Source organism: Pinus tabuliformis, chromosome 2_1 (assembly GCF_031772625.1).
Source record: "Pinus tabuliformis cultivar Carrire ecotype Pingquan chromosome 2_1, CPIR1, whole genome shotgun sequence".
In the NCBI taxonomy this organism is placed as follows: domain Eukaryota; kingdom Viridiplantae; phylum Streptophyta; class Pinopsida; order Pinales; family Pinaceae; genus Pinus; species Pinus tabuliformis.
In genome coordinates, this window is record NC_142299.1 from 709,799,930 (window position 1) to 709,816,104 (window position 16,175).

Consider the following 16,175-nt stretch of genomic DNA (forward strand, 5'->3'; position numbering starts at 1 on the left):
AGGATAGATTGCAAGCTTGAGTTGTGACATGAGGATATGAGCTTGAGCTATGGACTTGGTCAAATGGCCATGAGGTTCGATGAGGTTTGCCAAACCTCAAAAAAAAATTAGGTTCGCCGAATTTCGAATCTCAAGGTTGAAGTTCAACAAACCTTGTGACATAGGTTGCATATGTCATAAAGAGTTTTCATTGCTAAATTTTGTGATTAGCAGAATTTGACAATCTCAACACCTTTGAACTCCTACATCTAGGTAACTTATAGTTTGTAACACTTGAGATTTCGTATAGGTTAATGAAAGGTGTCACTCATCTATGGGTAACCTACTTCTACAAACATATTCCATTTTTCCAAGCAATTTCACATATCTTTTCCAGTATAATACAAGCCCGAGGTGAATGAAAACACTACCTTATCTTTTCATGAGCAAGTTCTTCATTTGCTTTGGCTTGGCACTTTAGGATTCGTGCTTCAGATTTCTTCATTATGCTCCATATCTGGCCCATAAAACCAATCAATTCTAACCGAAAACTATTTCCTTAACATTTTACCCTATAATACATGTATCAAATCCTACAAAAGACTTTGAATTCCCCCTGCAAATAGATTGTAGACTGTAGTTGTGGAAAAATCACCTCTAAATGTGTGTGTGTGTGAGAGAGAATGTTAGAGAATGATTACTTTACCATTATGGGTTCACTGAGCTTTCAGATCATATTCAATAAAGGTTTCCTATACTTACATATTCATGGCAAGTTTGACTGAGTTTGAGAGGGCGGGTATATTTTGCTTGATTCTGTTGTGCGCCATTTGACTCAGTGACTACTAGTCATATTATAATGGCATTTTACCAAAAATGATTCAGTCAAATGATCTGTCTTAGTATTTGAGAAAATTGGTTTAAGAGATTATGGGCACATTGTTTTTGTGGTTTAAGTGTTTGGTATTTCACGGTGGTTTTCTTTACCTTCTTTAAGAAAGTCCTTAAGAGATCCCTTTAAGCTTGAACATTGAGCAAATGATAAAGCAAGAAAATGGGGTGCTCATTACAATTGACAGGGATATTGCAGCATTGCAATCCCAAGGTTTTGCATGGCTAAAAATCCCCCATTCCCATAAATGATAAAATGGACCTTGACGGCACCCAAGACCTAAACCTTGGGTAAGCATTATGCACTCTGTAGTGAGGTACAATGTGGTGTGGTATGCACATCAGTAGGTATGCCATTGGACATCATAGAGACAAATACATATACTAAAGTGTGCATCACTGCAAAAAGGTATTGCTCACCCAATACTTGTAATATTGGTCAAGAGCATCAACAATTCCGACCATTTAAGATGACAACAACTTCAAGATGAGCTTAAAAAAACCCACAAATGATGACACCAAAGCAACAAAGAGGATGCTTTCACATCGACCCCTGACTGAAAAGAAAGGACATAAAGAAACTTTTAGAAGAGTCAATAGATGATATGCATACATATCGTGACTTCAATGGGGACTGTAATGTCTATTTGATGTTGGTAATAAATATATCAAATATCTTTAAGCTTGTCTCGCAGGCGGCACAAACATATGCAGGATCACCTCGAATCTCCTGTTTTCCATCTGCATATTTAATTCCAAACTTTGAGGCTAATTGGACTTTTTCTCTTATCCCATTAATGGCCTGCAATTGCAAAAGAAGTTAAGATCCATAGAACTTCTATCATTTTACCAAGTTATATAGCATTCATTGGTGAATGAATGAATGAAGGAATTTTAATGAAGTCCAAGAGACCCCGCGATCTAAGGGACCTAGACTCTAAACCAAACAAGACATCATAATCTCAGGTTTCCCTCTAAAACAACCTTTTTGCCATGAATCTTGATCAAGAAATTCGCAATTTTATGAAGCCTTGCTTCCTCAAACAATTTTCTCAAATTTTTCACCTTTAAATTACTTTCAAATTGATTACGAATGTCCTCATAAGCCGCACATTCCACGATGAAGTTCCATTTGGTTTCTATCGCTCCTACCCTGCAAAAGATACAAGTTCTTTCTTCCCACTCTCCTTGGGGGTTGCCCATCTACCTATTTCGCACCTAAGATGGTGAGATCTAATCCTCAATTGCTAGCAAAATTTTAGCCTTTCCCTTGATAGCGGCACTGAAATAAGTATTTTCATCATGTGAGTGAGATGGGTTAAATTTTTTGACATATAGCGCTAACTTTTCTGCCAACCTGTTTTTCCCACATGGCAGTTCTAAATTTTCAAGCACCCGTTTTTTCCTCTTTGGAATTAGGACAATCTTGCCAATTAATTCCCCATTTGCTCATCCACTTGTCATTTTACTTCCTCCAAGTTTTCTTCTTACGCTTTAGCTCCTCTACAACAATCAACTTGGGCCAATAATGTGCATCCATGCTTTCCACCTTTTTTAAATAACTTAACAAATGAATGATTGTTGAAGCCTCCATCGGGAACATTCCAGCCTCAACTAGTAGGATCTCATATGGGACCATTGATTTGACTTTGAGGTTACTAATGATTAAGTGCTTTTGAACTCTTTTTAGTTGTCTCCACTTGTGAATTGACATGCTTCTCCCCCAAACTTCACATCCATAGAGGACAATCAGGGTAACCAACACTCCAAAAAGAGATTTATTGCTTTTTCAGTCCCATAATTATGCTTTCCTACATCTGTTCTGAAGAAGGTAAGAAGCTCTTTAACCCCCTTTGATCCTTTTAGTTATGCACGTCTCCCAGTTGAGCTTGTTGTGAAAAATAATTCCTAGGTACTTGTACTCTTCCACTATCTCCAAGGATTTTTCCTCAAATATAAAGCTAAACTGCTACTTTTTCTGCTTCAAAGAGAAGATCATGACTTTGGTTTTGCTACTGTTTGCTTGCATCCTGACCTCTTGAAAAAAGAGCTCTAAGGCCTTCAAATGCTCTCTCAAACCATGAGAATATTTTGTAATTAGGATAAGATCATCAGCATACAAAGGTAGCTTCACCACATAACCTGCCAGTGGAATACCCTCTCCACTAGTGTTGTTTAGCCATTCTTCTAACTTATTAATATATAGACCAAATAGAGTGGGGGAAAGGGGGCACCCCTGCTTGACCCCAATGTCACTACCAAAGCATTCCAAAAAGCCATCTTTAGTTCTGATTTTTGCACTAACTTTCTCAAAAACTTTATGGACAACAACTCTATATTCATTTGAGATTCCAAGCTCTTCCATTCTTCTCCACATATTATCCCCAGGAACAGTGTCAAAAGCTTTTTTGAAGTCAACAAAGCAACAAAAGGCTTCCCCATCCTGAATGTCCCATATTTGTTCGATGAAGTGCCTAAGAGTGATGCACTGATCAATTGTAGAGTGCTTTGGCCTAAAACCAGCCTTTCCTTTTGCTCTTTTACCCTCCTTTTTTGCCCAACTATTGATTCTATGCTCCATCATGCCCCCAAACAATTTTCCAAGAAGAGGATTGACCATAATAGTGTGATAATTAGAGGGATTATTGATGTCTCCACTTTTGTAAGGAGGGATAGCATCACTTGTTGTCCATTCATTTGGAAAATTATCTTGTGTAATCTTGTTGAAGATCCTTTTGATGATTCGGGCCAAGATCTCAACACCCCATTTTAAAAATTCTTCCTGTAACCCATTAAAGTCTTGGGCTTTACCACTTTCTAAATTATTTATATCACGCTTGTCATCGTGTACTGAAAATAACATGGTTGTAGTGCTGATTATGGGGGTGATATGTTTCTATTGTTTTCTCTCATAGAGGAGCTTTTCATATTCCAACCAATGTGTATCTAATAAATTATTATCTATTTGCTTTCTCTTTTGTTGTAGTTCCTGCCAAAATCCTTTGGGGTTGTGCTTTCCCAAAGAGATTAATTCATTCCTTCTTGAAGTCACATAAATTTATTTTTTTGTTTTTATCAGATTTTTATACTTTTTCTTACTTTCTATGTTTGTCTCCTTCTCCTCACGGGAACTTTTAGCAGCCTTGTACTCTTCATCATACCAAGGATTAGTTGGAAAAGTGTTTGATACCCTCTTCTTAGGTCAAGATCTTTTGCACGCCTTTAAGGCTTTGTAGATCAGAGGGATCAACATATTGTTTCCAATGCATTCTATTTTTGCATTGTCTCCCTTGTTTTTTGTGTTGTTTTTTCCCACTGAAAGTGTTGTTCTAGGGTAGCAACAAAGAGGTCTTGGTTTTCTTGATTTATGAGGATTATTCCATTTTCATGCCCTTTCTTATGACACTGTTGGGCCTGCCCTTCTTGTACCCCACATGTGTGTATGCCCAACTTAATATAGAGAGGCATATGGTCAGAATTCATCTCAATAGGACAAGCCTCAATATTGAACTCTAAAAAATTGAAAATAGAGCTATGAGAGCATATTACATAGTCCACCACACTTTGACCATTGTATGTTTTACACGTGATGCCACCGGATGTTGGCCAAGCTTTCATGCCATTGCAAATTACCATGTCATAGAGGCTACATAAGCCTAACAACTTAGCGCCAAAGTGTGACACACTCCCATTCCCATCTTGAGAAGTCCTTTTCCACATGTGCTCTTCATTCTCCTCTAACCAAAGAGGATTGCTATCCAATTTCCCATCACTTCCAAACTGAATACACTGATTGTTTCTTGTCCCAGAATTAAAGTCACTGATTAGAACTATATCTCCTAAACTCCTGAAGGCAACAATATCTCTTTTTAAAGTAGCATAAGGGTCTTCTTTATCTAAATTTGTCTTCTTGTAGAACTTTGAGTTTTTTGGGGCAAAGTAACATGCAACCAGCCTGAATGTTACTTTGTTGTATATTATATTTAGCCATATAAATTGCTTATTTGGATCCTCTTTTTCCACTTTCACTATTCCACTCCACATTTCTCTTATTAGAACGGTGATCCCTCCATGACCTTTCCCTGTACTAGTCTCTTCATTCCACACTAAAATTTTACTATATCCTTCGAATTATGGAACCCTACAACCATCATGCTCATGGGTTTCCGTAAGGATAATGGTGTCGTTCCCTTTTGCTATGGGCACCAATCCCAGTCCTCTCCTCCACGAGTAACCTCTACAATTCCAACTCACCATGTTTAGATACCCTCGGGGAGCCCCGAATCCCTACTTTTTATTTGTTAATCGCTCACTGACTTGGGCTTTCCCATTTTTCAGCAACACCCATTTTCCTGCATCTCTTGCTGATTTCACTTTCTCCCATTCCTTCTTTCGCTTGTCTTGTTGTTCTAGTCTCAAGTATGTCTATCTCTTCCATTTTTTTCCTTCCAACCAATCCTATTTGCTTGTTGAATATAACATGTCCAATTCAACATGTCCTTGAGAAAATCCCTTGATAACATATATGTTCTTTCTTTTTCTCCATAGTCTTTCAAGCCCTTGATGATGACATTTGTGGCCTTGTCTTGCCTAGCTTTCTCTTCTCTTATTTGCCTCTTTATTTGTCTCTCATGGTTTATTTTTGCTCCGCCAATGCTTCCTTTACCACTTGAACCCAAGATTTAGCTTCTTCTATTTGTTGCTTTAGTTTTTTTTCCCTCATTTCCATGTTTGCAATTTTTGATTGAAAATATCTTCCATCTTATTTTCTCTACTATTTTTCCTTATCCCTCTGTCTTTCTTTTTCTACTGACTTCGTTTGCTCTAACTCTTGTTTCAGCATGATCAACTCTTGCTGCCCTCTTTCCATATTGTTTTGTAATCTTATTACCTGCTCTTTGAGAACCTTGTTTTCCCTTTCAAATTTCTCACTAGCCTCCAAAATTTATTTTAATTTGAGATCTTCATGAAGGAAACTAACACACATAACATAAACTCAATTAAATAAACACTTAGAAATATAGAAGCCAGACATGGCGGAAAAGGCCTCAGCCTTATAGCATTCCTCACATTCTCATTATTAATCAATCCAATATACAAAGAATGATAATAGTACAAATAAATACATGAGGAAGTTGGTCTCAAGATAGTACGTCTATCTTGGACAAACTTGGTTGAGATATTTTCTCAACAAAACACTAATCTAGGAGAACTAGTTGGAGAGAATCTCTCATCCTAACTAAACTCCCTAGTTTGAGGAACTAACTCTTAATTCTCAAGATTTGATTTATTTAATTATGATTTTTGGATTTATAATTGTTTTATTATGAGAGTGAGGCTAACACTTCATGTTGCCCTTTTAACTCAATATACTCAATTCTTTTTCTCATGCTCACGATTTCGCTTACATAGAGCTCTGACGACCACAACAATAGAGTGGTTGTGGCGTTGTATGTGTCCTTACTGCTCTCTTCTCTATTTGTTGGAGTAGCTTCACTTTCATTTTGCTTTGGCCTAGGTTCCTCTTGTTTTGATAAGGTCTTTTTATTTTTGTTAATATCCCCATCTTGCTCTGCCTGCTCTTCTACTAACATATGCATTTTGGCATTAACAATTGTGTTGTTTTTAATTGTTTTTGGTAAGATCCAGGTGAGTTTTTTTCTCTGTGACTGTCTTAGCTTTTTGGCTTGTATGTGTCGTAAAATCCCCTTGTACTGCTTTGCATTCACAAAGATCAATCTCTCATTTATGCCAAATACATTGGCTTGAGAAAACTCTGGGAGAAAGGGATTCTAGTTCCCACTTGTATTCTCTGCAATAATGTTGGGATAGGGCTCCATATATCCTCCTGAGATTTGGAGATTGGGATTCCAAGATGGGCACCAGCCTTCCTCCAAAAGCATCCTTAGTACTGAACTCAATATTTGCATTTGATAATCTCCTGCTACATCGCGCTTGTTTGAGGTATTTTTTCTTAACTCTATGTTTCGTGGGTATTTAGTTTCCACCAAAACAAGCTTTTCTTCTGCATTGGGCCCCCTTGTCCCCATGCTAGGTTATCTTACCACTTTAATTGTCAATCACAAGAGGCTTAACCGAGTTTAAGGGGACCCAAGTTTGAACTGTTCTGGTTTTTGTTTGCCCATTTGAACTGTTCTGGTTTTTTATGCCAGTATGAAACACAAGCAATGAGCAAAAGCAAATAGTCTAAAAAGGAGAGAGGTGGGCCCGACCTGTGTTTCCTGCTAGGAACCAAACCTCGACTTGAGCGTTGTGTCTGACTGCTGCCTGGAACTTCGAGAACATTGTCTACAACACCGCTTGATCGTTGCCTGAAACTATCGCTGCCTCCTTAGAGCTGTCGTTGTCTCCCCTAACTACTATCATAAACTATCGTTGTCTCCCCTGCACCAATTGCTATTCTCAAGACCGCCTATCGTTGGTCTCACTGGTCCAAAGGAAAACAGAAAACCCATAAGGAGGCCTATCGTCCCACCTTTCCAACGAGGACTTCGTTGGTAAAGGGGCCATAAATGTACGAAGTATCGAGAAAAGTAATGCCTTTAGGTACATCATGGCGAATGAGAGATATCATTTCTTTGTCGGGCTTTGGAGTGCCATAGAAGGCAAACATGCCCATGCAACCCAATCCTTCTGCTGATACTTCTAATCCTTGTGACCCCAAATGTAATCTACAAATTTTTGTTGTTGCTGCTAATTGTGCCATTGTTGTTGTTATATAGTCACTTTATCCCCTTTTTCAAAATCACGGCAAATGTTGTTCCTTTGATTGTGGAGTGTGTGTATTTATAAATTGAACGCACATAACAGTTAACCACATTCTAAATGACAATTCACCTAATTCGCCGATCCTGGCCAAATTCATGTAACACGATCACTTTGATTCCCTATCCACCGAATGGTCAATGAATGCGATCAAATATTTATAGGAGATAGAAATAAATTATAATTATGAATGAATGACGTCCATGAGACTAAAAATAGTCTATGAGACCACCAATGTCCTGTTTTCACCTTTTGCAATTCAATCCTTTTCTTATTCAAACTAATGATGAGCTGGCCCAAACTTCTAACAGTCCCCTTGCTGAAAAGACAATGCCAAGGAACCGATGCTAACATATTGTCATAACTATCCCTAATTTTTCTAAAAGCATCACATTCCAAAATGATTTTTTTTTCCAATTCCACTACCCCAGAAATGCAAAAAGTACACACCCAATCTTCCCAAGCTTCTTTAGGTCTTTTCCGCCGCATTGTTTCACACCGAAGTTGATGCGAGTTAGCTCTTAATTGAGCAATAAGAAGCTTTTCTCTCCACGAAATTCTAGCTCCAATGTACTATTTTTGTTGGAGATCACAAGTGGGGTTGAATTCCTCAACATAGTACTTCTTCTTTCTACCCAAATATTTTCCCCATATACGCTTACAAAACTTCTCCATAACAAAATTCTTTAACTCATTGCTATTTGAGGGACGGGCATTGAGGTAGATATCCCATTTTTGCATCCATTCGTTGTTTTGTCTCCTCCATGTTTTCTTTCTTTCACTCATGCCTTCATTGAATATAACTTTAGGCCATCTACCTACTCTCATTTGCTCAGTTCTTTTTAGATATTGTATAAGACACACCATATCAATTGCTTTGATGGGAGTTGCTCCTGTTTCACTCAACATTATCTCATAAGGAACTGAACTTTTTATTTTGTACTAGCTCATGATCAAGCGTTTTTGGATTTTCTCAATTTGTTTCCATTTTGAGATAGGGGTACTCCTAGCCCATAATTCCCACCCATATAGTATCACTGAAAAAACTAGGAGTCCAAAAAGCAATTTAATCATTTTCCATTCCCATAACTCTGCCTCTCTACATTTGTTTTGAAGAGCATATAATTCTTTCCACCCTCCTAAAATTCTCTTCTTTTTGTAGTCCTCCCAATTAAGCTTGTTGTTGAAATTAATCCCAAGGTACTTGTACTCATTTACTTCTTCAAGAATGTTACCCTCAAGGAAGAACATATGTTGGCTCTGCTTCCTTTTATTAGAGAAAATCATTATTTTGGTCTTGCTGGTATTGACTTGCATCCCTGTTTCTCTGCAAAAATGCTCAAGGGCATATAGGTGCAATTGCAATCCATGTGTCGATTTTGCAATCAACACAAAGTCATAAATATACAAAAGAAGCTTTATCACAAACTCCCCCAATCAAACACCATCTCCACCTTGCAGATTTAGCCACTCTTCCAATTTATTAATATATAAATAAAAAAGAGTAGGGAATAAAAGGCGGCCTTGCTTGAATGCAATGTCACTTCTAAATCTTTTCAAAATTCCTACTGAAGTTCTAATTTTGACTTTCACCTCTTCATAGAGCCTATGAACAACAACTCTATAATGCAAAGGAATTTCAAGTTCTTCCATTCTACGTCACAACTGATCTCTAGGGACCGTGTCAAATGCCTTTCTGAAGTCAACAAAGCAGCAAAATACTTCTTCTTTGCCCCCCCAAGCCTTTTCAATAATGTGTCTCAATGTGATACCATGATCCACTATAGAATGCTTTGGCCTAAATCCTACTTGCCCTTTTTCCCTCTTTCCTTTTACCTCTGCCCACTTAGTGATTCTATTTTCTACGGCGTTGTCGAAGAGCTTTGCAAACAAAGGATTGATCATAATGGTTCTATAGTTGGAAGGATTATTAATGTCTCCACTTTTAAAAAAAGGATATTGCTAGACTACTTGTCCAGTCCCTTGGGAATCCTTACCGGATGACATTGTTGAATATTCCCATGATGTGTGGTGCAAGAATGTTCATTCCCCACTTATGGTCAACCAACAAGCGGCCCAACATTTCTAGAAAAAGGAAAAAATTACATTAAACGACACCAACGAGAGGGCGGGTCTACTTTCCCAGTGCGAGCAGTAAGCAATTGGCAGCGTAGCTTTATAAGAGTCAATGCGTGAAGAGATATATACTTATCGGATGTGAAAGCACCCCAAACTATGCACATTTGACCATGTTGATTTGTCCATATATATATATATATATATATATATATATATATATATATATATATATATATATTTCAATGGTTGATGGGAACTAGTAACCTACACAGATATATGGAATAGAGTAGACACAATTTTGTCAAGAAAATAGTGGAAATTCTAACAAGATTTTGACAAAATTCGGCAGAAATGCATAAATTTTTGGAAATCTAGGTTACATCTGTCAAGCTTCAGGATTTTGGGTGCTACAGGGGTTTTTTATGGTGTTGAATCCATTTCCACCATAACCAAAAAAAAAAAAAAAACCACTCCAATAGTCATATTTTTTGAAAAATTTATCACCGGATTTCAGCAAAAAAAATTGTGGTTAAGGCGCAATTGTCGCCTCAGTAGACAACGCCTATGCAACAACTAGTAAGCCACATATATCAGAAACTCATAGTTCAGCTTAAGATCGAGAGATCACCATAAACTAGAACTAGAGCTCAAATCTTGGACTCCAACAAGACGCATATCCTTCCAACATTATTTATCATTTGTTCACCCCACAAAGTAAATGGCCCTTTCAACAACACTATCATCAATGAAAACATCATAAACAAATCTTGCATCAATGAAAACGTCATAAACAAATCTTGCATCAGTGAAAACATCATAAACAAAGCTCACATTATTGAAAATGTCATATTTCAATATAATATTTATTATGGTGTCGAAGAAGGTTTCAAATATAATATCTATTGATGGATGAACAAGATTAGGAATTTTGTGCATATTAATGATGATGATGATTACTATCCACAAAGACCAATTAGGTCAAATTTTTCTAAATTTGTTTTCATTATTTTATCGAAATTTCTTGAAATAAGTTTAAATAAGATTGTAATTTTTAATTATTTAAAATATTTTTTACTATATAAATAAAAGTTAATTTAAAAAAAATACAATTTAAATATATGATTTTAACATAGTAAAAGATATCATTATTATCAATTATGTTTATATTGATAGGGAGTTGTCTTTGGTATGACTTTTTGGAAGCTTTTCCGGTGGGGTTTTCGGTCTAATTTCTCTAAAATCCGGCAAGAATATATTGAAATCACAAGTTTGATGGGTAATCCTGCACAATCGAAGTGCCCTAGGGATTTTTAGGGTGTTGAATCCATACATATAGTAAAAAAACTAGTTTAAATAACACAAATCAAGATTTCACCTCAAATTTTTGCGTCGGATTCCAACACCAGAAAATCCAAAAAATCGCCCTAAAAACAACTCCTATTAACAGTAGGGGCCATATCAATGTTCTCGATTATATTCAACATTCAATGAATTTAACCATGATTGATTTTAATAAAACTGATATGTATGTTTTTTTTATTAAAAATAGTTTTTTATTTGTAATGATTACATTCAACATTCAATGAATTCAACCATGTATGACTTTAATAAAAATGCTAGGTATGTTTTTTATAAAAAATAGTTTTTTATTTATATGACAAATAAGAATGGGAAGTTTGTTTAGTAATGTTAAATTTATTTAATCTAATTATAATTAGGTTCATGAAATTTGAAATGAAGATAATTAAATTAAATTTAGAATTTATTATGAATTAAAATTCATATTAAAATTAGTAATTTTTAAGTTTTTATTTTTTCAATTTTATTAAGTTTATAGGTTTTTGATTCATATGAATGGATGTTTTATTAAGGTACTTTGTGTGAAAAAGTCACTTGTTCAAATCCCAGGGGTTGTTCACCCTATTATTATATATATATATATATATATATATATATATATATATATATATATGTTTTTGTTATCATTAATATTTATTAATAATGGTTTTATAATGATGATATGTACTAGTTCACTTTATTTTTAACATTAACAAATACATTTTATTTAAGAGTATTAAAGAAGCAATCTTTTTCTAATAAAACTAGAGAAAATAATATGATTCCTTTTAGGGTTTGGAATTCTTACCTTGAAATTCTTTAAGAATGTGGGTGGACAACATTTCAAACATCTCTATAAAGTAAAAACTTATTTGCACCTAGAGTAGCTAGGTGCTCTACAACCCAGTATGGGAAGATGTTTTATAAAAGACATAAAGTTTGGGGTTAAACAACACAAATAAAGGAAAAGCTATGGCATCGAAAGCTACCAAGCTAAAATCATAAAGATCAAATGGCCTATCCTTTGCATACACAAGCTCTTCAAGCTGGAAGTCAAGCAAGGTTTCCTTAAACCCTAGACTGAGAGCCTCATCAAACCTATATTTAAAAGTGGCGAAAAAGCAATCCCCCTAAATATAGGACCAATATGATTAGCCCTATTTTAGTGGAGTTATATGGAATTATTTTGGAAAGAGATCATTGTCTGGCTAGAATGCCATGGAAAAAGAGTTAAAGGCCACGTCAAATTTAGGATCTATCATTCAATTGTGGGTCATCTTGTTACGCTTAATATCCTTGCAAATGAGTGTTGAATAATAAAATCAATCTCCTATGTTGTTTTATTGAATTTAGAAGAGCTTTTGACACATTGCACAAGACTAAGCTTAGGAACGAGTTAGAAATGCTAAGAGTTCCTTTCAAGTTGAGAGTTGTCAAAGTAAGGTTATACCATAACATTATTGCAAATTTTAGGAACATCAAGGACTGGTCAAAAGAAATTGATTGTAATTAGAAGTCAAGCAAGGTTATCTACAATGTCTTATCCCTTTTAGTATTGATATTCACAAGTTACAAGATTGTTTGGAACAAGCAGGTTGTGTTAGCTCGACTATTGTTGGTATAGTCATCATCCTTCTTCTTTATGTTGATGATATTGCTCGTGTAGTGAGGAGTCTTTGTAATCTCGACAAGCAACTAAGAATCCTCAAGTAGTTCTATTCTAATATGAGTATGCTTGTTAACACTAACAAAATGAAAGTTATGATAATCAAATTCAAACATATCACTTACAATAATTCTATGTATGACACCAATAGAATAGAGGAAGTTCCTTCATACAAATAGCTTGAAATCAGTGTTCATTAAAAACGTAACTAGAACTATAATTCACAACCTTTTCCCCTTTAGTCTTTATTTAATTTTTGTGTGGTCTCCTTTTTCTTTCTTTTATCAATTCCTTCTCTCACTTCCCCCTTTTATTAATTAATATTATTTTTAATAATTATTGGCGCTATTTTTTTTGTAAGCTTGGTAGGACTACATCTTCATCATGTCCAACTTCTCACCCCTATCAGGGGATAGCACAAGATTTGAACCCAAGACTTCCGGTTTAGTGAGACTTCATTTCCATGACCTTTACCAATTGAGCACCCAAAGCGGACAATTATTGACGTTATTTTTAAAAATGATTATTGTTAGCTTAATTTCCTTCATTTCCTTTTATTTATCTTTTTAACCTCCTCTTTTTATTAATGTTCCCCTTTTTATTTTTAATTTTTCCCTCTCATTATTTCTTTATTCAGTGAGTTAATTAATAAAAATTTCTTGTTTTAAAATCATTAACTTTTTATATTTATTAACTTATTATTATTTCTTTAGTTATTGAGTTAGTTAATAAAAAATATAATCGAATAAATTATTATTAGTCAATATTTTAAAATTTCAAATTATATTTTTCAATTTATATAAATTTATATACGGTTCTCTTTCTCGACATCTTTATAATCTTATATGCTCACTCTTTTCTAATCACTTTTTCATTAGTCCTTCAATATGGGTGGAGTGTCCACCCAAAATGTTGGGCATTATCTGGGCATTGTCCTCAATCTACATACACAGTAACAATACCCAAAAATAATACCATTACTATTATTATGGAGTGTGGAAGCATGCATTCTCTTATTAGAACTATAGTGTTAAGAAAAAGATAATTGAGTCAAGGGTAGGTCGAGTGGTTAAAACGGGATGGATGTTAACTCCCTTGCCACCCAGTTCAATTCCTCGAAAATGACATGTTAATCTTGTTGTGATGAGGCTAGAGGAATATACAACCTCAAGGAGCATCTCGGTTCTAACTAAGTGATATATTCCTGGTATATTTGTCTTATAGGCAAATCAGACAGATCAGATATGTGATTGGTGTCTCCGTTCTTACTAAGTGATATATTCTTGGTATATTTGTCTTACAGGAAGATCAGATATACTCTTGGTGGTACAGTAGCAGCTAGAAGGTTTGATCTTGGACCTAGCCCAGATCACTCCAACAAGTTACCCATCCACCATGGTAAAAAAAGAAAGAAAAAGATAAATGGAAGGTAGAAAGCTTATAATGGACAAAAACTATTGTAAATCAATGAACCTTTGGTTTGGGGATAAGAAAAAAATTCTCCTTGAGACTCTTGTCTCTCCATCTTATATGGTTGTGAAGTTTAAGAATGCATGTAATAGAGCCAATCCCTAAGGCCACTTATGGAGGTGGGGTACAATTATTATTTTGTTTGTGGATCATTTCAAATTTTCTTTCTAAGGTCACTATTAAGCTTTTCAGCAATATAAAATTTACTTGTAGATACAAAATTATTGTGCTCAAAAAATTTACCACTTTATGCCATATCAACATTTGTAAAATTGATGTATGGCTGACATATGACAATACTATAAGCAACTACCAACCATAAAATAAAAAAATACCAAAAAATGTAAGAAATTGCAATTACTCCCACACGCCAGAGTTGGCTAAATTTAAGAGAGTCAATTAAGTTATATTTTGGGAAAAGTCAAATTTAGAGTGTCTCTGCATGTTGAGTTATTTTAGGCAGGGTGCAATAGCCAGGTCAAAAAGCGTAAATACCCCTCACATTATTCATTATAAAAATCAAATTTTGTGTGATCAATTGAAAAACAACAACTAATATATTTTACCTCATTTATCTTTCCAAAAATCCCAACAAACATGACACCCAAAATCCAAAAAAAACATGACACAAGACAACGGAGAGGATACTTTGACAGCGACCCAAGGACCGAAAAAGACAAAATATTTTTTTATATCAATGGATGATATGCATACATACCGTGGCTTCAATGGCGACTTTAGTGTCTACCCGATGTTGGTAATAAAGATCAATGCAGTCGATATCAAGTCTCTTCAAGCTCGCCTCACAGGCCGCACGAACATATTCAGGATCTCCTCGGACATCCCATTTTCCATCTGCATACACCCCTCCAAACTTTGTGGCTAATTGGACTTTGTCTCTTATCCCTTTAATGGCCTGCAAGTGCAACCAAAAGCTTAAGTTAAGTTCCAGAAGAACAGGGCTAAGCTATATGGCATTCACTGTTAATGGTAATTGTAAGGAAGACAGAAAAGAAAAGACAGGAGGGGGGCCATCCAACCTTTCCAATGAGGATTTCGTTGGTTAAAGGGCCGTAAATGTCTGAAGTGTCCAGAAAAGTGATGCCCCTGGAGACAGCATGGCGGATGAGAGATATCATTTCGTCGTCGGGTTTTGCAGCGCCATAGAAAGCAGACATGCCCATGCAACCCAACCCCTGTGCTGATACTTGTAGTCCTTGCGACCCCAAACTCAAACTACGCACTGCTAATTGTGCCATTGCTGTGTTGTTATGCACTCACTGTACCCCCTTTTCCAAATCACAGCAAATGTTGTACCTTCGACTGTGGAGTGTACGTATTTATGGATTGGACGCAATGAATAGTTAACCACAGTCTTAACGAGATTTCACCCAATTCGCCGATCAGTAAGAGAGCGGCCCTACTTTCTCAGCGCGAGCAGTAAGCAATCGGCAGCTCAGCATTATAAAAGTCCGTGCGTGAGGAGATATGTACTATGAAGGAGACCAAAGCTCAAACTATGTACACCAAACTTCGGCAGTTCCTATTTCCAATCCTATAGAAACATAAATGAGCGCTAAGTACCTGTGACAGGACATTCGTGACTCCTAAGGCATGCTACATATCCATGAAAGCCATACATATCCATGCATATTCCGGCAACTCGATCACCCTACCTCCGGCAAGCTCTAGCATTCAATGTATCTGCGACCACTGCCAGACCTGTCACGTCTCCTCCTGCAACCTCCGTTGGCTTCCTCATCTACCAACGTTTTCCAAATTCCGTTTTATTTTGAATTTATTAAAGGCGCTAAAGGAAATCAAATTTGAATTTTGAATTTGTAATTTCGTTCAGTCCATATTTTATTTTGTTAGAAGGCAGCTTTTTGGCTCCTGGTTCATGTTTGTTTTTTTTAAGGGGAGCCGCTGAACACATTATTTCTTGGCACCGAAAAGCTCTGGGAGC

The 16,175-nt window shown here is 35.9% G+C and overlaps 1 protein-coding gene and 1 pseudogene across 1 annotated transcript in view; both read right to left on the minus strand.

Annotated features, from left to right (window-relative positions):
* LOC149202562 (putative aldo-keto reductase 2) overlaps positions 1-15,641 on the minus strand; it is a 55,187-nt gene extending 39,546 nt beyond the window's left edge. The window contains exons 1-2 of the mRNA XM_089403189.1: positions 15,250-15,641; positions 14,928-15,125 (exon numbers count right to left, since the gene is read on the minus strand). Coding sequence (XP_089259315.1) covers positions 14,928-15,125; positions 15,250-15,468 — 417 coding nt within the window. The 5' untranslated portion in view covers positions 15,469-15,641. The remainder of the gene's footprint in view (positions 1-14,927; positions 15,126-15,249) is intronic.
* On the minus strand, positions 1,464-7,597 carry LOC149202563 (IN2-2 protein pseudogene; annotated as a pseudogene).
* Positions 15,642-16,175: the final 534 nt, after the last annotated feature.